This window comes from Pocillopora verrucosa, chromosome 7, assembly GCF_036669915.1.
Source record: "Pocillopora verrucosa isolate sample1 chromosome 7, ASM3666991v2, whole genome shotgun sequence".
NCBI classification, from domain to species: Eukaryota; Metazoa; Cnidaria; class Anthozoa; order Scleractinia; family Pocilloporidae; genus Pocillopora; species Pocillopora verrucosa.
The window spans coordinates 20,621,544-20,645,612 of record NC_089318.1 but is presented as its reverse complement, the minus strand read 5'-3'; the positions used below and the strand labels follow the sequence as shown (position 1 = coordinate 20,645,612).

Sequence of the window (24,069 nt, the reverse complement as noted above, 5' to 3'; positions counted from 1 at the left end):
ATTTCAAAGTGTGTCAGGAAAAAAAAAATTTATCCTCTCTCTGCTCACAGAAAAAAGAAATTATCTTGCTGTTTGAAGTAGCTGATGTATGCTGGAAGCCTTCGCACACAAATTAGTTCTGAGCAACATTATTGCTATCACCCGCAATCGGTAAAGCACTCTATTGTGTAGTGCCTTTATGAGCGCGTCAGCTCGTCTCCAAATAAAACTCTCTTTTATTTCGAGGAAGAAAGAAAATATTCCCTACGCTCTACAGTAGTTTCCTTTTGTCGAAAGTACCAAGATCGAAAAACTGACCAAAAGTTCAGAAGCAGAGTCCCACAAACCTTAAAACATCAACAAGGAGTCGAAAATAGAAGAGAAGTTCTAAAATTATAAATGGCCACGATCAATAACCAAACTTAAAGAAGGTCAGTTCGAAGGGAGTCGCTGAAGAAACAACTCGGGTAAAAAGCGGCGATTGAAATGCACCAATCACGGTCGCTGAAAACCAACCGATCAATCAGCGGAGCATCATGCAAAAAGTGTAAGGCATAACAAGACGGCAAGCTGAACGAGCAGTGTACGATGAAATCTCGTCTCAGATTGGTCAAAAATCTTGCAGATGGATTCATGCATATAAATGAACTTTATTTTCTGATGAAATACAAAACGAGACCACAAAGGTTGTGCTTATTTTCTATTTTCTGTTTTCCTGAGGTTCTTTTTCTGAAAGTTTAGAACTCCATCCCAAGAGAAAATAATTGGTAGATCATTTTCATCGGCCTGTTCACTTGTTTCCTAGGTTAACTTCCTGATGAGTCCTTCCCTCGTATGTGAATTGTGTAGTGTCGAAGTCAATCGCGGAGAAATGTTTTCCAAGAGGCAAATGTTTGCTGGCGTCACGAGTGTGTACGATGGGAATATGATTCTTTGCTCACTTGTCGTGCACAACAATCGACGTCGATCATCGGGGTGTTAGTCGTCACTGAATGTTTTGGATGGGTACGAATCGAGCGGCAGGTTGGGTGCGAATCGAGACAACCAGAGTGGGAAACGTCTGAACTTGGGTGAAGAACCCTCCCGGAGGTTTAATGGATATCATCAAAATTAAATAATCCTGGGCCTGACAGCAAGATTCAATTCTTCATAGCCTCTTTTATGACTTTGCCAACTAGAAGCTCGTGAAAGTGCGGAGAGAGGGAAAGTATACGATGTTTTATATAATGTTAAAGTGTTGTTCTCGTTCCTTATCTGTTCAGTGCTAATGTTTTCTTCAAGGAATAAAGTTTCGCCTTGAATATTGCGCCTTATTTCTGAAAAAAAAAAAGAAAAAAAAAAAAAAGAAAACTGGAGCATTTTAAAAACTACGTTTCCCGTTACCAGGTTATGCTCTAAATGCATTAGGTGTTATTTTCCTTTTAGTCCCTGTTTCATAATCTTTTTGCTACAGAGTTATTATCTTTGAAAAACAGCTTTTGGTCATATTACTGGAATCCTATTGTGCGAATTAGTTTCTCCAATAAAGTACTCACTGACATCAACGAAGAGAAAGATACATATCATTTTAATTTTTAGCGTTTTTCGCTTACATATATGATTGATCAAAGGAATTCAACTCTTCCTCGCTTACATTTTCTCGAAAATTCCGGGCCCCCTACTGAATTATTTTATCATACTGCTCCTATCACGAGAGGCCACATTCGACTGATTTTCATTAAGTTTACATTCATTGAAAGAAAACTGGAATCATAGTCTTTCAAAACAGAAGTCGTTGATTGGTGCATTCAGAACATCACCTTGGATAATGCAACCTTTAATCAAAGTCACGAATTACATAATCTTTTCGATTTCGCCATATTGCAGGGAGCATGATGTCTTTGAAGCGGGGTTACGTTCAAGTCTGTCTCCTGGCTTACTCTTTTCTTTCTCAAGGTGAGAGGTGCCACCGAAAAAATAACAGCAAAAAATAAGATGATAATAATAATAATAGTGAAAGACTTTTCCGTTAGTCTTGTTTTGAATTTGCTGTACATTCACCTAGTCTAAGTTATTCTAAATTAGCGAACACTGCGGTTTCCGTTAAAAAAAAATAGCTTCCAAGGGTATTTCTTGAAAAGATTACTTGCTGGCTATGTTACCTTTAGTTGTATTCTAGGGAATGAGTTCAACCGATTATATCGCTCAGCCTCTATATTCTATGAAGCTCTTATTTAGAAGTTTGTAGTTCGTAACCATGATGTGTTACTAAGGGCCGGCAGCGAAAAAGAGATAAGACAAGACAACTTTATTTTACCAGGGTAGCCCAGTCAGCTGCAAGGCTGGTATCCTTAGGGGCCCTGGGTTCAATAAAAATTACATATAAACATTTACAATAAGATTACAAGGTTAGGTAAAATTTGCTAAAATTTACAAAAGGGGAGGAAAAAAAAAAAAAAAAATCAGATAAAATGTCCTTTAAGAAGGCGTTTAAAAATTGCTAGAGAACTTGCCTCTTTGATTCTGCTTGGCAGTGAGTTAAAAGCTAAACGCCCTGAATTTTTAAAAGTTCGCCCCCCAAGAACAAGATTTGTTTTATTTGGGTGAATATTTCTTCTCTGCCTAGTGTTGTAATTGTGTACATCATTGTTTACCTTAAAATAGTTTTTTAAGTATATAGGAACGAAATTCCGTAAACATTTATATACTAAAATACATTTGTGTATTTTTCGCAGTGTTTCTAAATCTGGCCAATTTACAATATTTCGGGCTGTCTTTGTACTTTTCTGACAGGTGACGATTTCCGCGGCTCGATTTTGTAATCGTTGCAGACTAGTGATACTGCTCCCGGGTAGTTCACCCCAGGCTGTGTCTGCGTAACTAAAAATTGGTTCAATAATGCATTTGTATACCGCTTGTGCTGCTTGTAAAGTAAGAGTGGAGCGTATTCGTCTGAGGAGACCGAGTCGCTTGGATACTTTCTTGTGAACATCTTCAGCGTGTATTTTCCATTTCAGTTCCTTATCGAGGGTAACGCCCAAGTATGTGAATTTACTGACCATCTCGACATTGGTACCACTTATGGTGATGTAAAAGTTTGCGACGGCTTCCAGCCTTTGTCTCGTCCCGAAAAGAATTCCCTTTGTTTTCTCTTTGTTCAGAATCAGACGATTTATATCCATCCAAGTTACAACCCGCTCTAGGTCTTCTTGAAGGGCCTTCTTTATCTCCTTTGGGTTTGCACCCGAGCAGTAGATGACTGTATCATCAGCATACATACTAATGTGCGTGTTTTTGAGACAGCTTGGCAGGTCATTGATGTATATAACGAAAAGTAGTGGTCCCAGCAGGGATCCCTGTGGAACACCATACTCAATGGGGAGGCTTGGTGACAAGTCCTGTCCAAATCGTACTCGTTGTGTACGAGATCCTAGGTAGTTCTGGAACCATGTGAGACTTTTCCCTCTGACACCATAGTGCTCTAACTTCTGTAACAAACAGTTATGGTTAACTAGGTCGAAAGCCTTCTTTAAGTCAATGAAGACGGAGCCAGTCATTTGTTGATTATCCATGTGTTCCAAGATCTGATCAGTGAGATAAGTCACAGCAGTTTCGGTAGAATGTCCTTTTCGGAATCCAGATTGGTACGCTGACAGAACTTCGTTTGCTTCAAGAAATTTCACAAGCTGTACTTGGATTGCACGCTCCATAACCTTGGAGACTAGGGGCAACACGGATATAGGCCTATAGTTACTTTCTTCGGTTCTTTTACCGTTCTTGAATATAGGCGTAACTTTCGCTTCTTTAAGTTCAGGTGGAATTTCGCCAGTTGAAATAGTCAGATTAATAATATAAGTAATGGGTTTGGCTATCACAGAAGCTGCATCCTTTAAAAGTCTTGCAGACATTCCATCTAGACCAGTGGCTTTCTTTGATTTAAGTCTCTTCAGTTCATTACAGACAAACATTTCGTTCACTTCTTCCATAGAAAATTTGTTATTTACTCTTGGTGTTAGTGGCTTTATGTAAGTGCTTAGTTGAAATCGTTCACACAGTTTTTCGGCGATGGAAGTGAAGAAGTGATTGAACTTTAATGCAGACAAACTGTCGGTTTTTGGCACACCGGCATTTTTAGATATGGTTTAGGGAACCGAAATAGGAAACCGAAATAGGAAACAAAGAAGATATTTTGTTTATAACTTTGTGACTACCACTGAGTCTTGAAAAAATCGATCGGTCAAAACTGATAAAAATTATTTGATAAATCATATTTTCTAAGTAACAACCCGTACAAGAACAAGCAATCTCAGAATATAACGCAAAAGCGGAATCAAAGCTGAATTCTCGCTCGCGTTTCGTCAGTTTTGTAAAAGAAATATTTTGGGCTTTCATCAGCTCATCTGCCAATGCTGTGGTTGATCCAAGAAGACCTCTTTCGCCATTTGACCGTCTGAAAATGTTGTTAATGCAGCTTAACACAGGAAGAATGAGAATCCAGGCTCTTAGGTGCCCATTAATAAGTTATATTTACGTTAGCAGTTATGCGTGTATTAAACAGATAGGTGTTAGTTGTTTTTTACGCCTAAGGCGGTCTGTCTTTTGAGTTATTCTGCCGAATCAGCCCATGCAGTGTAGTGATGACCATTATCGTACGTTTTGGCTATAATGTTTACAAGTACACCTTTCAAACAAGATTTTAGAGATCAGTTTTATTCCAGTCTTCAATTCGTAGACATAGGGTAATGATTTTGGTTAACTAGGTTAGTTTATTACCCATAGTGTATCTCAAGAGGAGCTAATGGGTTATGTCCTGCGGCGCGTTGCACTAAAACTCTATAATTATTATGCAAAAGTTTTTGCTGTTAATTATTTATCTACAACACTGGAAGGTGCATATCTCTGTTATGTGCTTACCGGAGGTTTTTTACCAATGGATGTTGTGTTCTTTAGTTTTTCCATTTTGTTTTGTGATCATCAAAGACTCAATTATTTTCTGAAAATTTACTCGTTTTTAACTCGTGAATTGCGCGCATGCGTAAGAGCGAGTTATAGATACGATGTGGGGAATGGCATTCGCTCGCTCGCTCGCTCGCTCGATTGGTCGATTCCTGTAAACTTTTTTTAGATTTTAGGCTTTTGAGTGCATTTGATAGTTTTTGGCGAGCAATAAACAGACGAAATGGCGACCTTTGTCGCTAAGAATAGTGGTGGGATGAAAAAGAAGCCAATGATAATCTTAAAAAACTTTTTTTTTTTCGTTTAAGTTTCAACTAGCGGCGCCAGCGACTGGCAGGCATGCAAGGATTCACACTGAAATAACAGAACAACCTTCGTTTTTCATAAAATTGTAATTTACAATCCTTGAACTTGAAAACAATCCGAAGATTCGTTGAAAATATCACTTACTGCGAAGCGCTCGGAGTTTACAGATGTTCAAAAGCTTTTTCTGTTATAGCGTGAGATTGAGGACAAAATTGATCATTACGTTTCATCGCGTGTGTTTTTCCTGTGTGAAACAACAAAAGATGCCGGCGACTGACGAAATAACAAGTTAACAAGAAAATCAAATAACACCTAAACAAACAATTTTAGCTGCCGATTTTCAGTGGATTTTTAAAGAACAATTTTCTTTTAAGTTTCAAGACAATTTGAAGATTCAACATACATACAACGTACTAAAATGCGAAAGTTACACACCACAAAATTGATAAATAGGCCTGAAATGAAATTCTATCTTGTTATTGATTATACGTTGCCTAGCACGTGACTTAAATCTACCCAGGCGGAGATCCAAAATGACGGTGGCAGGCTTGGCTTAGTTATATCACTCAAACCTCATTCCCGTTTGTCTCATTTGATAAAGAGGGAATCGTTAATGTTTTCATTAAGACAGTATTGCCTTGATTTTCTAATATTTACAACGAAAGACAGTAAATTTCACTTTTCACCCACATTTACTTCCAACCTTTTCTTTTGAAACAAAAATGATAGACGTTTAAAACACATGACATCATCCACCTTGTCAAATGTAATAGCATGATCATTTCAATTGTAATGCCTTCTTATCCCAACTTTACTTTGTTTATTTGCTACATTAGCGAACACTGAACTACTGCTCGTACTCTAGATATGGCAATCAACCACAAAATTCCCTACACCAGATAACATTAAACATAATCTAAAAAATCATGCGTCAATTCACAAGTTTGCTCACAGAGCACTTTGATTCACTCTGTAGAAATTTTTTGTCATCAAACGAGTATGTTTTTAGCACCAGACATTTAGTTTTATTATAACAATTTTCCGATTATCGACTGTTTTGCAAAGAAGAAAGTAAAAACACCTGAGGTCATATGTCGAAAGTCTCAATAACTCAACGGGCCCGAAGCGATATTTTAAATTCACAAGTTAAATAATAGAGAGGCAGGTTGTGGCAAATACCCGATCCATTTTGTTTCTTCAACTGACAGTTTCATTGTATAATATTCAAAACTTTTGAAATCCCCATCTTGGAGGAAACCAGAACAGCTCTACAACTCCGTTAAGTTGCCGGGACCTTCGAGTAACCGGCGCCAGAGTACCTTGTGAACGTTTTTTTCTGTTTCACGGGATTAAATCGTTTTCAGGAATTTAAGAAAAAAAAAAAAAAAAAAACGAGTCTAAGGGTGACATTTCAAACAGGCGTTGATGAGGGCTAAGATGATGTGAATCTAATTGTGCAGGAATACCAATCTCTTATTTTACGATCAACGACTGAACAGAGTTTGAGGAACTAATATATATATATATATATATATATATATATATATGCTATATATATGCTATATATATGCTATATATATGCTATATATATGCTATATATATGCTATATATATGCTATATATATGCTATATATATATATATATATATATATATACATATATATGCTATCCTCACTAGTTTGTCTAGTTCGAGTCCTCTGGCATGGCTTGGACGATACCACAATTGTGGGATCATTCGGGGTATCTTAGTGCTTACATCTTAACATCAGAACTGCACTGATGAAGCCCAGAATACAGAAACAGTACTGTCTGCAGTTGTATATTTATATATTAGCCTTTTATCAACAGATAAATGAAGGGGTAAGTTTCTAGAGAAACTATGGTGCTGCGTCAGTAGAGTTTGTGAAAAGATGATTTGGAATTTTCATCTGAGTTGATTATTCGAATTAGTCATCGTAAAGAGTTTTTACAGCTGACGTTACGAGTGTTAGCCCTTTTTAATTTACTGGACTTGCCACCGAAATTCTGTATAATCTCCTTCGGCCCGTATCCCGTATCCCGTATGTTTCTACTTGTATTCAAGCCTAGGAGAAAATTGAAGGGAGGTCCATTTCATTTAGATTCCTTCAGTAAAAAAAAGAAGCAGCGCTGTTAGCCGTATCCTGAAAAAAGTACACCTCGGAAGTAGCCATAAGCTAAAGTTCTCGTAAAAACGTGGTGATGAACCTCTAAACTTCTAACGCTGACTTGGACGGCATCGCTGTGTCAAGCTGTATGCATTTACAGACCTATACACTGCCTGGTATTACTCATAACTATTTTTTGTACTCAGGTTTTCCCTCTCCCACAACTGATTACGTTTCTCTGATAGCATGGGTGCTTTGATTGGTCAGTTTTTCAATCTGTAATCATTCACTAGCACAGCCTTGAATGGCGTTCGCATTCTAAAGCTGCTAATTACAAAAAGATTTTCCGTTCCTCTTCCACCGCTATAGCCCTTTTGGAGCTGAAAATAAAAAGAGCATATAGTTAAGTATACTTCAATTTCAAAACAATAGACGTCAAAGTTTTGAAAGTAAAGAATTAGGCCCTCGAGTTCATTATTACACGATTCTCAAAAGCGTTGTGGATGAAGACGGGGAAATGAAAACGGAACTTGCTGACTTTAAGTTAGCCTCCACGTCTTTTGGATAACTCGTCAGCCAGGTAATTATTATTTCTAAGTTTTTATATCTTCGTAAAGTACTTTTTAATAGAAGATTTTGCATTAAATCGAACAATGCTGCCAAAGAAATTCTGATCGTCAAATGATGTAAACAAAGCTCAAGCATGAAATTCATAGCTTTTTTGTCTTCTAACACTGAATGATAACGCTTCTTTAAATTACTCCTTTTTTCAGCACACTTCTCGACCATTGTTGTCATGCTTTTCATCGATGGTTTTTGGTTAGGAAGCAATTTAATGCCGACAACATTACAAGTTGACTCTGTAACCCGAAACGTGCTGTTAAACTTGGTCATTTGAAGCCAAGACTTGTCGAGTGAAGAATTGTTTTCTGCCCGCTTTGTGCAAACTGATTGGTTTATTTAGCCATGATGTTGTTGGCCATAAGACTCTTGTGGCGTAGGTCGGTCGTGATTAGTCACTTTCCATCCATCGGTAATTTTAGGTCGTTTTGTTCGGTTCCCAAACAAAAAGAATGTATAGGTTGCTTCAATGGCGTCAGTTATCGTTGACTTTTGTAGTCAGCTTTTCAGAGTCAATAGTCGAAAATGGTTGGTGCTGTAAGTTAAGCATTGCGCAGAGTCACATTCAATAGTGTGGTTTCTAAATCGATGATGTTCTGCCATGTTATTTTCATCGTTAATTTTTCTCGTCGCTCGCTTGCGTTTAGTCAGTCTTGTAAGGTTATGTCATTCCCTCCGATGTAGGAAGCGTGGCAGTCGGAGCATTTGATCTTTTAAACGTCTCCCTGTCTGTTCTGCGGTTTGTACTTGTCTTTGAAGTTGGTTAGCAACTGACGTAGTGTAGTGATGGGTTTGTGAACTTCCGCATCTTCTCGTTGAAGGAAAGAGAGATATCAAATAAAGCTCGCGTTCGATTCGATCACAATAAGAGGCTCCCCGTGGGTATCTAGTTGGAGACAGCACTAGAGCTTTTAAGTATGAAACGGAACTTGCAATCCTAATAACTCGTAGCTTAGTATCGATGACCATTCTTGAGAAGACAGAGATATAATGGTAGGCAATGCAAGGTCTAACAATCCACGTTTGCTTTGATTTCTCTACGTCTACCATTTCGATGTTCCTGCACTACGAAAATACCAAGTTTTTTTACTTTATTATTATTTTTTTTATGTTGAGGCCTGGCTTTAAAGATCAGTCATCCAGAGTAGGCCCCGCGCAGCATTATCGGACCATCATCATATCATATATTATACAATGATCATGTGAAGGACATTCAAAGTCCTTGACATCATCGTTTCACTATTCATGTATGACCGCGGTGCATGATTTCTAAGGGCTTCTGCTGATAACCCCTACCTCGGCCTTGTATGTTCTGGATATCACAAAAACCTCATCCAATCATTGTTTAAAACATAAACGTCAGATTTAACCCCTGCCTTTTCCGATTATATGCATGCCTCTATAATTTGTTTACATATAGTGCACAACGGTTTGTCTCGTTCAGACACATCCATCAACAGCTGGTTGTTGCGTAAATAGTTCCAAATATAGTTCAAAACCTCCAAGAGTTTTCAATGTGTCTTAATTTTAGAAATGACCTTTGGCTTAGATACAAAAGAATCTCATCCTATAGGATGGTGTAAATCAAATTTTATTGTAAGTAAACACTTAAAGCATCTAGTAGTTGTTTGTTATCAATCTTTGCTGTTCATTTGCATTCAGTATTAGTCGTCTTGCAGGGTTAAAAAAAGTGATCGATGCTTCGTGCAGGGGGGGGGGGGGGTGGTAGTGATACTCCGCATTAAGGCGAAGACGCAAAGTCCACAGATTTTGCGCTTCGCCCTCGAATTTTCGACTAACTTGATAGTCTCTCGAGTGTCTAGTTCAAAGATAGTTTGCATAATAAACCTCGTTATTAGTTCATAGACAAACTAATTATCAGGTAATTACTTCCCCCCGATACAAACGTTAGTATAAAACCCTTAAACAGTTTGTATTGGCATTGATCACATCACACTTCAATTCTTCTTCATCTTTACTTTCATTTTTCTTTTGCAATTGACTTGGGCTACCCATAAGTGGTGCTCATGAATAGTTTTTTTGTCAGTAAGCACAAAATATACCAACAGTACTGAATTAATTAAAAGCCATCTAAAGGAAAACGTCTTAGCTATGACGTGAGAATTTAAAACATTCAAGATATCATCCAGCATAACTGAATGCAAATTTACCAACTGAGGTAATTTTTGGCTGAGGCACCTAAACTTCTAAACTTAGCAGCGACATTTGCAATGGTTAAGCTAGCTCATCTCAAAATTTCAGCTTCCTCATTTGAAAACAGAATGCATACTTAGAATTAAATATGGCAAAGTGAACAAAAGAGGAAATAAGGATGGGTGGCGATAGAAGACCTCGACACAGATTGCACAAGATGCAGAGACCGTGACCAGCAATGTAGCTTACACTCATAGATTTCCATGGCTACGATGTTTGTACCACAGGGGACGTTAAAAGCGAGGGAAAGCAAACTGATTTATACACATAAATTTCATTTTTTTTTTATGATCAGTAGGCATACCGAAAAAAAGAATACATGGAAGGAATTGATAAATATTTGTTAATAAATAACTGATATGAAAACATGCATGTCAAATCCTCCAAAAATAGGTTTTATTCTATAAAAGCCTCTTATCCATCACACTGTCGCCCCAGGCGGTCAATATTTGTTCATTCTGAATGCATATAACTATGAAAAAATAAAGGCTTTTCATTGTTTCTGAATGAGAAATGACGTAGATTTTCACTGCATGATAAGTGGAAGCCTAGTGGTCTCTCGTCGACACATTTGGTGTTCTTAATTAAATAAATGATTGCGTGTTCGAGCTGCAATGTCTTTCTATGGATTCTCGATTCATGTATGGCTTCTGGCGTTCTGTATTTCCTTCCAAGGTAAAACGATTTTCATTTATCTTTGAATAGTCTCTTGTTTGTCGTTATTCAGTGGTTATCCACAGACATATAGACTAATGTTTTTAACTTGGCTTCCTTCGTCGGTTCAACTTGGAGGATAATTCTCACCTTATTTTCTTCATTTTTACAGAATGAAAGAGAACCAAAAATTAACCCAAAACAAAGAAGATGACTGTTTTGTTATAGATTAGCTGTGTATGAGAGCATATGTTGTTGTTGCATAAGTGTAATTGTGTCTTCTTGTTGCTGAGGAGTTTTATCAATTATTTGGGTGACCTCCTCGGTGAAATTGTATTTTTCCAAACGAAAATGCAGCTGTCCGCGTTTTCATCTTCTCTTAACTCATCCTCGGGACGAAAATAAGCGAGAAGAAGTCTCGCAATTCAATTTCGGTTTCAGTTTTTGTTTTGCTTTTATCGTAAGTGCTGATTTCGGCTCGTTGTCTAACTTTTCCGCAATTCCCACGGTTAAGTTAATTGTATTCTATCGAAAATCCATCATAATTTCTAAAAGCAGGGATAATTTCCTATTTGAGCTTAATATTTCGACGTCTATCCCACAACACTTCATAGCTGAAGTTTTTCCGGTTTCTGTCGCGTTAATTTTTAAAACATTCAAGTTGGATACCTTAGTTATCTGCATGGGGGCCATGATATGCAGCTCCGTTTTCTCTCTGCCTCGAAGCAATCTCTTTCGTTATGTATTTCTTTTAACCCAGGGATTGGCAAAGTCCAATTAAGCGGAGAGATTTTCTTTTTTACTGTGTACGAACCCTGATCAAGTGATTGATGTCAAAATTCAATCTATATATACTTTTGAGTCACTCTATTCTAATCATGTGTTCGTTTCAGTCGCCTTTCCTGTAAATAACATAATTCCACCAGCGAATACTGGACTCTGCATGCTATACCGGAGACTTAATGAAATCTCTCTTTTGAATGCGTTTGTTGTTGTTGCTGTTGTTGTTGATGTTTTTTTTTTGTCGTTTCACAATAAAGTATCTAGTAAGGTTCTAATTTTAACCACATAATTAATGTTTTTTGTTGTTGTCTTGCTTGACACAGTTGTCAGCAGCAAGTAAAAAAATTGTGTTAATGCCCATAAAGAAAGCATCTAGGATCAAAAATTCCTTCAAATCTCTTTTTTTTTCTCTTCCTTTATCACTTTCTCTCAATTGATGTAAGCAGAAATTTTGGCATGCTTTCGAGTTGATGGTTCAATTGCAACAAAGGACCATTTTGAGATGTCCCTCAAAGCAGTGTATTCTGTGAACATCTTTTAACGCCGATACGGCTACTAAATAGAACCCTTTTAAGAACCAGGACTTGTTTTCAGGAAACACCTTAAGGTAATATGCTAAAAAAATATTTCACATTTTATCCTGACCTGTTTGACTTTTAAATCGTGGCAAATGAAAGAAGAAGCCATAAAATTGTTCTGTTTTGTTGTAAAGCGCACAGAAAGTGGCTTGTCGATAGAAGAAGCTCTGGCAAGTTTATTGTTAAGACTGGTTTAATTAAGGCAACTCCTTCTACCCTGGATTCAGAAGGAAAGCCGGATCACAGCGAACTTTCGACTAATCACTCGTCCAGTGGGCTGCATTGAGGTTGTAGGAGACCATCGCTCATTCGCTGACCTAAGAGCCAAGCTTTTTTTAACAATCCTGCTAGCTGAAAAAAATCAAACAAACAGAGAAACAAAAAAACAACGAAAAAAGAAAATAATGATTGCCATCATGAATCCACATAGCGCAGTTGGCGTCTCCTGTCGCCGTAACGCCTGTTACCGAAGCCTATTTTGCATTTTGATAACTGCTTCTTCAGAAATCTTGCCAAAATGTAACATTGCTGTTAATAGCAATTGTTCAAACGTGGCTGAAGTTTATTGCAATACAAAAATGTCTTTGCTATGACTCATCAAAAGGCTTAAGCAAAAGTCAGGAATTCAGCAAAGCCATGATTGAAGTTTCACCTGATCGATTATTTTACTTCCTTTTACTTTAACTTTTTAAGCATTGCGAAATTTAGTCCAACCCGTATCGAGTATTCTTGAGCGAGGGTTTCCCAGCGCGTAGAACTGGGCGTACACTGGAATCTACATGATTAGGCTGAAGAGTGATACCAATTGGATAACCTAAGCTTTCCTTTTTCCACATCGGAAAAAACTTCCTTTTTAATTTTTTCACTCTAAGAGTAAAGCTGTTTCCTGGCTGCAATGAGGAACTGATCTCTATTCTCTTTTAACCAGATATTATCTAATCTTTTTTGTCTATTTAAAAAGTAGTTAAAATCATTTCAAATCTAGAGAGATGAGGAGTTTATCGTAAGTTCAATTTGACGAGGACGAAAATTTATAAAATGAGAATACCTTTTTCTCCTTTCACAGCCTAACGTCCATTGCAAGATAGCGACTGCCTGTCCAGTGTAATGACTGCTAGGCCAATCTTGGTCTATATAGATCGTATCCACGGCTCTAAGTACGTTAAAATGACTTGAGCAGTTGCATTTTGTTGCAAATTTCCCTTAATTTAGAATCGTGTTACTGTTTCCAAAATTTTCTGTTAGCTAATTGAAGATACTAGAACATCTGAGTCTTCTGAGTCTTCACTGACCGTTAGAATAACTGCGTAATGGTCTCTCCAAAGAAAACTTGCTTGTTTCCAGGAGTCCATCTTCAGCACTGAAATACACCTCGAGAGGCAATACTAATACCATTTTGAAAATCAAAACCCTTCTTCGGATCCTTATTACGCTAAGACTGACACTAGAACGTAGGTATTTTGAATTTGCTTGCTCTCATTTTTCCTTCAAAGAAGAAAATTTTGTATGGACAACTTGTTAAAAGAAACTGGAAATTTTAATTAGTGATTTTAGATAAACCAGCACTTGCACGAGAACGATATGTCTGATTTAACAGGTAGAGAACGCTTGGCTGTACTCTTTTCTGTTTTAAAGCACGCAGGAAGCGTGCTCGGCACGAAAGAAGCGTAGGGAGAAACATGAGACGTAGTCGAGTGTTTCTCCTCACTTCTTGATTGCTTTACAACAGAACAGAGCACAGTCAAGGCTTCTCTATTTGTGCCATAAGAAAGAATCCGTTAAATTCTCCACGCCTTACGTTCAATCTCCGAAAAAACTTCATGTCCAAAGCGAACAACTATGTCGTCAGCATGCTCTATCTTTATAAAACACGCGATAATATGCCAATCAGAATCCCTGTTAGAATGGTTCAAGTAATCTCATTGGTTGAACAAGACCAAAGCTGTCAGAAATGTCAAACCATCATAGTTCACAATCTGCAATAGTTCACAAACTGAAATAATTCGGCAGATCGAATTTTAAACTTTTGCCTGAAGTTTTTTAGTCTCTAATACAGAATCTGGAAGTGAAATGTTCATCGAAATCCGGCCAATTTGAAGCTCATAAAAACACGCGAGTTTTTTTCACATGGCAATTAGAAAACAAACTGATCAAGGCGCGTGCTTTGTGAATGAACGACAGCCGAATTTTAAGAAACATGAAGATTTCTCGAGATGACAGCGCCGTAAAACTCGGCTGCTGTGACTGATGTGGCCTTCCATTAAAACGATTCGGAGAGGATATCAGAGCAAGCTCTTACCAGTTGTTCACTCGAAGGGCGGCCGATTTGATTTCTGAGGCTTACTTTGCTGCGATGACCAGAGGTCACCATGATGAGCTAGCCGTGATGAACCTCGGCATGATCGCAGTCGCTCTAACACCGTCATGAATAGAATGAATTTTAACATTAATGCCAGTTTTGCTATAGTTTTCATAATTCCTGTTGGTTCTGTTTCGTTTTTAAATACGAAAGTTTATACACTATACGAGTGTTAGTTGCAGTGATTGATTTTTATTACTGTACGTAACCTTGCAATCAAATATTTGTTTGGTTCTTACGTTGTTATATGCCGACTCGCTTGTTCCGAATTTCACTTTCAATGGCGAAAAAGAGCAAGAGAAAAGTCCGAGAAATTATCGGACTTTACAATTTGGCAGATTGCGCGACAGCTTCAGCTCAGCTCTTATTAATTAATCATTATTAATACACGGTAAAAATGTTGTATAAATAATGATTAATCAATATAGAGCTTTATGTTTTATACTATGATAGATCACGCTCTTTCAACCACTGACAGCGCGCGTAATATCCGAACATATTATAAATGTTATCTAAGAATTGGTACCTGCTTTTAGCTGTGCGTACATCGACGTATGGATGTGTTAAGAAAGTTTAAAGAGCACTCGGGTAGTTCGAGTTCTCCTCACTTACGCTTTGAGTAACACTGACTCTTCTTTCGTATTCTCCAAACTTCCCGAGTGTATCCATACAAAATTAACCCTAAGAATGCACCAAGTTTATTTCATATCTAAGTACAAAGCACTTATACTAGTGATTGTGTCAAATGATTTGCATTGGACAGTAGGTCATCTTCTAAGAAGATTAGCAAATTCGCCCCCAGAAACCATAAGAAAAAGGGAATTCAAATGCATGTGTTGGAGTTTGTAACGTCGTACGTGCCCCAGAATTTAACCCTAAGGGATTTAGCCGTTATCAACTGATTTTGTACCAAGACATCAACACTGTGTTAAAAATGTGTCTGAATGCAGTTGAAGTGTTAAGCTTTTAACTGCAACATAAACTTGGTCATGGTCTAACATTCGAGTGTATAGTTTGGAATCGATCATGGTGATATTGTGCGAGTTCTACTATCGTTTTGTGGTTGGACCGTTTTCTTTTAAGGCATAAAATAAAGGGGAGAATCTTTTCCCATGAAAGAGCGAGGTTTGAAAAATGTTGCGTCAACAAACGACAAAAATAATTCAGTCAAACCCTAAAATTTGGACACTGAATTTAAACTACTTAAAGCTCTCGCTGTAGGTTGCGATAACAGATTAGATAGTCCTTTTAGCTTTTGCATACTCAGCAATAATTAAGACACTTTGAAAACGCCTACGGGTTATATAACATGTGAAATGGAACGTTTCGGATGCTATGTACGCGTGACCGATGCACGTGTTTGGGGACTGAAATCATTCCTGTTTGTGACTGCGCTATTTTTTGGACAACGGACAGCTGAGCTCATGCAGAAAAGGGTGTAGAGGTCCCTTGAAAAAAATTAAGAACTTCTCATTGTCATGTCTAAATGAACTTCGGGTGAACGATGTGTCCTCGTTATTATTCTGGGTTCCTATTGATATGGTATTGGATTTGTCTATCCGGGAATTTAGCAGGTGAGACCACGGTCACGGTCATATTTGTGGTCATGTTTAACTTATTTTCTTCCGATCGGGGTGAACAGAGTGATCAAGGATCCTATCTGCATTAGAATGCAGCTACAATCATCAACCTTGAACCTCTGCTGCTTTGTTGTGTGGTGCGGAACGAAGAATGCAAGCTTAGACAACTTTAAGTTGTCATGTCGATGGCAAAGGCTTGAAGGAAAACTTTGTTTACTTTAGAATCTTTCGCAAATTAGCAGTAACAAGCAAACTATATGCCTCTTGCAATATTCATGGAAACGATATTAAGCGACAAAACAGACCTGGAACAAAACAATAATGTTAATTAAACAGTGTAATAGAAATTATTTTGCGTAGCTTTGCATGCAGATTCTTCGACTTTGGATTCGTGAACTGTATAGTTCAATTTCAACTTATCAAAAAAGTCAGAGGTAATGCAAAATCACTTCGAGTTACCAAGCGTTGGATCTATTTAGTGTTAAATCATGCTCAATATGAAAAGCAGATCCAGGAAAATTTCGTTTACGTTCAAGTTTTGAAGGCTTCGGTACATATGTATTGTGTTAGTCTTGTCTTTTTGGCATATCTGCGTGTTCGTGTTTTTAAGTTTTCGACACTTCTGTCATGACCAGAAAACGTTTGCTCTCATAGGTGATCTTACTTTATTCAGCCAAAATATGTCTGCTCTCAGGAACAGTTAAGTCGGTCTAAAAGGCGGTTATTACTCATCTTCATTCCCTCCTTCTCATGGCGTCTCAAAACCAATATCCTTTAGAAAAGAAGGATTTAGAATTCATGTTGGAAACACAAAAGAAGGCTGGATTAAGAATTTTCTGTGCTATGTTGGAAAATTTAGAGAAATAAGCGAAGAAATTGTGAATTAATAGTCAGACATGTATGAATTAATGACTCTCCTTTAGACTTCGTTAATTTGTGGTGTTTATGATCAGTGCGACAACATGCTGGTGAAAATTGTGAAACTCCAGGGTTCCCTTGTTGTACCTGCATCGTTTCAACATTCCACTAAGATGTTTAACATGTCAAAGATTTCAGCACTTTTATAAGTTTATAATCAATCTTTGCCGCCATGTAAAGTATCAACTCGCGTACGAAAGATCTTTGAAAAAATATTTTATATGTTAAATGAGACGCAAAGCTAACGCTATACAATGGTTGCACAAAACATGGCTTTCAAAAGTTTGCATAAAAAAATTAAGGCAGTGTTGTTATGATAGAAGACGCCATTACTATTCACACGATCATCATTGCTCTCCTCATTTTAGAGCTTGATTAAAGCCCTTCGGATAATGTTGCATTGTTTTGAATTATTTATTTAGACACCGTCGCACACACAATCGAATCAGGACTTTTGAGTGAACGTGTTATCCTAATTAGTCAATTACGTAGTTTTTTTCAAAACATTTTTTCCATTGTTTTGTAAATAACCTCAAGTTAAAGATTGAAAGGACATGATCACGAAATTTTTTTACCTGATTCATCAATTCTGCACTATATGCAAATCTGCCCTAAACGTTGCGAAAACCAAAGGTAAAATTTCCGCACAGCCCCATACTACATTATGCATTCAGTTCTTGGATAGAGAAAACAACGACAAAACAATACATTACCCTTTGGAAAACAGAATTGTTTTACAATGGTATGGGGCTGTGCGGAAATTTACCCAAACCAAAAATTTTATTTTGACAAGATACACGCAATTGTAGTAACCTTATCGTAGGAAAAAGCAAAAGGCAAAACGGAAAAAGCCAAATCTTTTCAATTGCAAATAAGGGAACAACAACGGCTCCTAGGTATGTACATACCCAGGAGGTAATTTTATACGCTAATAAATTCCTATCATTATTTGGTGTAAATAATGACTCAAAACAAGAAAGTTTAAACCAAATAAATTTAGTTCACGGGTGTTAGAAAATGAATTGATCAGGTTTGCAAATCATTAGCTTGAGAAGTTCAGTCTAAAAATTTCACGACGTGACAATCATGAAATAGCTTCTTTAATCAGTTTTGCCGCATACCAAGTACTCTTATAGCAAACCGGAATATACAGACCGCGTTATTTCTTCTGTACAGGTAAATAACACGATATCTGACCAGTACGAAGAGCTTAACCGGCGTCAGTTCATTTTGGTTAAAGATTTTCTGTACCAGTCTTTTCAAAAGCATTTCTTACAGATTTCTGAACTTATAAAAACCTGTATGTATCATAAGTTTAGATTATATCTTCTATTGCATGTCAAAGCAATGACAAATGCTCATTAAAGTGTGAAAACTATTCAAAATGCGTTGGAGATTTTGCATTCACACTAAGAAAGTCGATGGCTGTGAAACAGAAGTAGATATTTTGTGTATTGACCATGCAAGCGGGCGTTATGATATTCACATGTCTTCAGCAGCTGATTACATATCTCATACTATTTTGGCCTCAAATGACAGGTATAATTAAGTATTCTTGGTCGGTTCTCCTTTCTGATAACCTTTCCAAAATTAGAAGTATTGGCTAATATAATCTTTATTGTATGGTTTCGAAACTCACACTCTGAGCATATATTCTTGAATGCGTTTTAAGCTTTTATTATCAAGACTTCGCCTTAATAATCTGGCTCTGTTTATGATTTACAGAAATTATGATATAGAAAAATATCTTATTGCCGCCTGTTTTGTAGTTTAGAGTTTGCTTTAGAAGATACATGTTACCACGCGCTTTATAACTTTCATCATTATCACTTTCACTTGGAATGGCTTCGTTTTTTTAACATTGATTTTGTGACAACGCATTTAGAAACCAAAAGAACTGATACAGCTACGGATTTGAACTGGAATAAACACCTGTACATGTTAAATTGTTCGTCGAGCTTCCATCTTTAACTTTCATCTTGAAATTGATTTTTGTTTTTTAAAATTGATTTTGTAGGTTGTTCTTAGCTTTTAGCTTGTTTTCTAAAGAAACTTTTCGTTTCGAGCCTTCATCATTAGTTATAAGCATCGACAAAATTTTGTTCTTAAATTTTAATAGGCTTTTACAACACATTTTCAAAGTTTTGAGTCTGCTTTTGCAGTTCTATGTTGAAATTCGTGTTGAGCTTTTACGGTTGTTGCTCGGGGCGGATTGGAGAAGAGAAGCTTAAAGACGAAAATCTGTTTATGATCGTTTTCCTTTCCTATTGTTGCTATGTATTGTTATGTGGTCAAAACGGACACAAAACTGTTCAAAATGTTGAAGCCAAAATTTTATTGGTATTAGTATCTTGTAATAATCTGAGAAAAGCAACGGTAATGATGAGGAATTGTATGCTTACAATTTTCAAGTGTCGCTCTCGGATTTTCAAACATGGGTCTTAGCCTCCCTGGCGTATCGCATTTTACCATCACCGCCCCTTTAAATCAACGTCTTGGTGATTTTCAATATTGATGATATCGGTGGTGACTGAGACAGATTAAGATATCAAATGACGTTAAATCGGTAGCTTAAGAACCGTGCCACTTTTCATGCATCATTATTGGAGTGTTGAAAATTTCCGCCAAACGGAGGTAAAATTTGATAAAGAAAAGGCAATCATCAAGAAGAAAAATAGTCCTGATGAAACGAGAATGGTTGAGTATGACAAGTATTAAGACGGATTTCTCATGATAAATTTGAAAAATTTAGGCGAAATACCCTAAGCTGTCAATAAGTGACGTAAATGAGCATACTTGTAATGTGCGTAACTTTGCACTTACCTAATGGCACGACAACACTACAGGTAATGACAGATACCTGTCAATCATGCTTTCTTTTGGCTTCCTAAGCACAACAGTCTCCTTTCTTAAGTGGAGAGCCCTGTTATGATCTTTATCAGTGTACCAATATTGCACTATTAGAAAACACTCGTTTTATCTCTTTGGTTTTTCTTGCATGCAAGCGGAATTCAAAAGATAACATCTTTCCATTGCACCTGCCTAATATCACACGTGCCTATGTGCATGCACAACCATGTTGGAGTGTTTCACACGAAAAAGGGTCGAACAGCCAAAGGAGCAGCACTCTTTCTAGATTCGTTTCCGATTTCTCATTAAGTTTTTAAGGAGACTTGTCAGGGTATCTGAAATTATTCCTGACGACATAGAAAATTGCCCTTTAGTCTAATAAAGGTTTGAAGTACCAGTAGTCGTTTTCTCTGAAATATAGACACCAAAGAGGTAAAAACTGACAGACCAAGGAAAAATAAGGCAGAAAAGATTAATACAGAACAAAAATTTAAATAATGTAATCAGTCAATTTTTTTCGCCCTTCTTGTTGAACCGAAAGTTTCCTGTTTTGCCTGTGTTAGGTGGCATCCGAAATTGTTAAGGGGTGATTTATAGTAACGTCACTCTTCCGTCTTTTACATCTATATACTATATGTTGAAGATAATGTTAATTTTGTTATCAATAACGTTTTCTCGAAGAGCCTTAATGTAAGAATCACAAAGCAATTAGCAAATAATTAGGATAAAAGCCGAAGAAAAAAATTGAAATGAATTCAGCGGAACTCCATCTATATTTGTTTGTTAAGCTGCATGATAGAAACGACGTTCCATCTGGTTTTTGAATCATAGGCTACTTTTGTATGAAAAACTTGAGCGCGATGGTAGTTTTTAAGGTCGTCATTTTACAATTATTTTCAAGAGAGGATCAAGCTCTGTTCACTCATGATCAAGCGTCCCAACAACGCCCCTATGAACAAAATTGGAGCTTGGACCAATTTCCCCGCAAGGAAAATCATATCGATTTGTTTACAAAGCAAACCTACCTTAAAAATTAGCCGCTGTATCATTCCTTGTAACGGCGGTCGAGTGTTGAGGTTTGAAAACTGCTCGAGCAGGGGACACTGAAGCATGGATGATTTCAAGAAATCATCTACCTCTCTCATGATAGTTCAAAATTATTTCCTAGTCATGGCTAATTCTTCAATTGTCGTTTTAATTATTAACGTTTTTGTCTTTTTGCAGTGATAAATTCAGTGGAGGCCAGTTTATCAGAGGGTGAGTTTAAAGCATGTGGAATTGTACTTATCTTATCTTATCCTACTACTTCCAGCGAGTTTAGGGTTTCTCTTAAGTCTTTTTAGGGAGTAAGTAAGTAAGTAAGTAAACTCTTTATTCAAATAGAATAGCACTTAATAGCCAAAACGCTAATAAACTTGGCACTGGGTAGGCTGCATTACTCCTAAACCATCTTCAACAAATTCATTGCTACAACCCTCTTCAAGAGTAAGCTTATAAATACTTACCTTGTTACAGTTTTTCTAGCTTCAGAAACTATTTCTTATGTCTACATTTTTGCATTACATTTAGGTATAAGTCTGAAGTTGTTGTGAATTGTGTTATCGGGGAAGTGGGTTAATATGAGTTCCTGTTGTAAGGATAAAAACAAATGAACTTCACAAGATTGTGAATGGTTAAATTACCTTCAAAGCAGGAAAAACATAGAAAAGTTGAAAGTAGTAAAATGGAAAAACACAGAAATTGGAATGGACAACATTGACACAGATGGTAAATGATGAAATTCAAAAATTCAGGTCGAACATCTCGAAGATGCACAGAAAAAACGTAGCTTCAATTAAAAAAAAAATAGCTTCCTGCTGTTTGAGAAGAGTATCAACAACGTCGTCTTAATCGCACAGGCATGAGCAAACTTCACCCGTGCAATAAAGAAAAAAATTGCTGCTAGGAATAGTTTATTATACGTTTTAATTAAGCCTCGTTTGCATCAAAATTGAACCCCTGTTCCTTCCATCTTGTCTTCATGTGGATATTCCTCTAATTTCATTATGTGAGAGCACTTTCCTAATAAAATCCAGCGGTCGGCGCCCGGCAAAGCCTAGGGGTTAAAAAAAAAAAAACTGTGGCAGTAGTGTCAATAATTTTTTCCTAAGTGGCTTTAGATGATGTCATAGAAGGCTGTGCCTTGATGAGGGACCGTAAGGCGATACCCAAACACTAGGGCCTACACAGGCTAAACATGTCTTACGGGCGGCAGTAGAGCGCCAGCAACCGACTTTGATTGAAACCTCTGGCATAAATCCTATCTTGTATTAAGCCATCAACTAAAAATATTTGAACGAAGGATTTTGACTTTGTTCTTCACCAGGCGACTTGCAACTTGTTGACGGAGGAAGCGATAGCCAGGGACGAATAGAAATATACTTCAACGAGACCTGGTGGAGGCTTTGCAATCACCATTTTAATCACCAAGCTTTCACATCTGTGTGCCGAACGCTCGGTCTCCCAGATCCGGAGAGTAGGTTCTATTACTCTGACTTTGGTACGGGTAACTACTCGTACCTACCTAGAGACTTTCAATGTGATAGCGAAGACACACCACTTTTGGACTGCCGCCATGAAGAGTATTATGATAGTCACTGTAATGAGGACACAACAGTTGGGGTTTCATGCGGGGAGCTTGTTTATGCAGGTAAGTCCGACATCAAATTGATAACTGTATAAAAGTCTATAAGAGTAAATTCCTTCATACACAGGAAGTAGGATGGTCGACTGCAGTGGGCGGTTTATTTAAGCTCCGTAATTCCAGGTTCCGTATCTCTCCCCGACCTGTAGCTTGAGTTGCTCTCTGCCGTCTCGAGGTTAACTGTACGTTCTTATTTATTGTTATTCAATTGGTTTTCTACCGGCTAAAAGGGATACTTTGCTATTTGTTGTTTTTTATGTGGAGGCTGCGATGTATTTTAATGGATCAACGGTAACTGCGTTACTTTGAATTTCCCTTTTCTTTTACAAAGCGTTTCTCTTCAAGTAATAGGTCACTGGTAACTTGGAAAGCAAACAATATAACAAAGAGAAAAAAGATTTGAAAATAATAATGACAATAACTAAAAAAAGGTAATAAGTAAAATAGATAAATAGGTTATTGAAAACACAGACAGGTGTGTCACCAATGCTTTTAACCTCGTTTTATTGTTTTACAAAAGAATCGGTTATGAGACCTTTTTAATGGGGAAATAAAGGTAAAGAGAAATCTCCCGTAATATCCAAACAATTTATTATTCAAATATGTTGCTTTATTCTATCAAATAGAATGCGATGGTGGTTCGAACAGAACAGATCTTTCTGGTTCATTACATTTCATGAAGGGTTCAAAGCCGCAGGAGAAGGGATGTAAATGGATAATTGGGGATGAAGGTGACCCGAAAGGAGATCATGTCATTATTAACACAAATGTACAAAGAGGAGCTGAATGTGGGTAAGTCGTGTTCATTTCCCACTTTATTTCCAATTTTTTTTTTATCGTTAACGATGAGCACTTCTTTTCTATCGATGTTTTTGTTTTTTCGAAATGATTTATCCACTCTACTCGCCGCCTAAAAGCATGAGCATCCAATTTTCACTCTGTCCGTACAACAGGTTAACAGCTGAGACTACAAGGAAGGTGGGGGGGGGGGGGGGGTTAGAGGAGGTAAGGTGGCAGGTTGACTGACTCGTATTGCTCCAGGTGAGCGTCACTAAAATGCTTTGCATTTTAATACAAATCAGATACACCTGAGATAAATTTATTGCGATCTTAGCAACGTTTTATTTTAGTTGATTTTTGCAGCTAGTGAGAGAAAAAGAAAAATGGACTTTCTAAGGGTTTTTTATCGTTTGTATTGAAGGGATTGTTGATAAGATGTCGTAGAACCTCCAGTTCAGAAACATTCAAGGGTAAAGAAATTGTCCCTCAGATATACGTGTTCCACGTAAGAATTTCTTCATACTCCAAAGCCGCTGCATGCTAAGGAAACCGGGATATGCTCCGGCTGGCTACCGGCCACCCGGATCAACTACATCTGTTTATTTCTATATTGAAGGTTATGCTTTGATAATATCTTGTAGAACAAATAATTTATTGAACAAATAGTAAAATCATATTAACAGATTCATAACCTTTCCACAGAT

General features: G+C 37.2%; 1 protein-coding gene across 1 annotated transcript; it reads left to right on the top strand.

Moving 5' to 3' along the window:
• Positions 1 to 18,474: 18,474 nt before the first annotated feature.
• Positions 18,475 to 23,381, top strand: LOC136282591 (galectin-3-binding protein-like). Its single transcript, XM_066170270.1, has 4 exons — positions 18,475 to 18,591; positions 21,127 to 21,159; positions 22,268 to 22,591; positions 23,212 to 23,381. The coding sequence occupies exons 1-4, from the start codon at positions 18,513 to 18,515 to the stop codon at positions 23,379 to 23,381; spliced, it is 606 nt and encodes a 201-aa protein (XP_066026367.1). The 5' UTR covers positions 18,475 to 18,512.
• Positions 23,382 to 24,069: the final 688 nt, after the last annotated feature.

Bases quoted from the DNA above. Each gene is read 5' to 3' on its own strand.
- LOC136282591 (XM_066170270.1), top strand. From the start codon at position 18,513: ATGCAAGCGGGCGTTATGATATTCACATGTCTTCAGCAGCTGATTACA. The intron at 21,160-22,267 runs GTGAGTTTAAAG...GTTCTTCACCAG, and splicing joins GGAGGCCAGTTTATCAGAGG to GCGACTTGCAACTTGTTGAC. The intron at 22,592-23,211 runs GTAAGTCCGACA...TCTATCAAATAG, and splicing joins CGGGGAGCTTGTTTATGCAG to AATGCGATGGTGGTTCGAAC.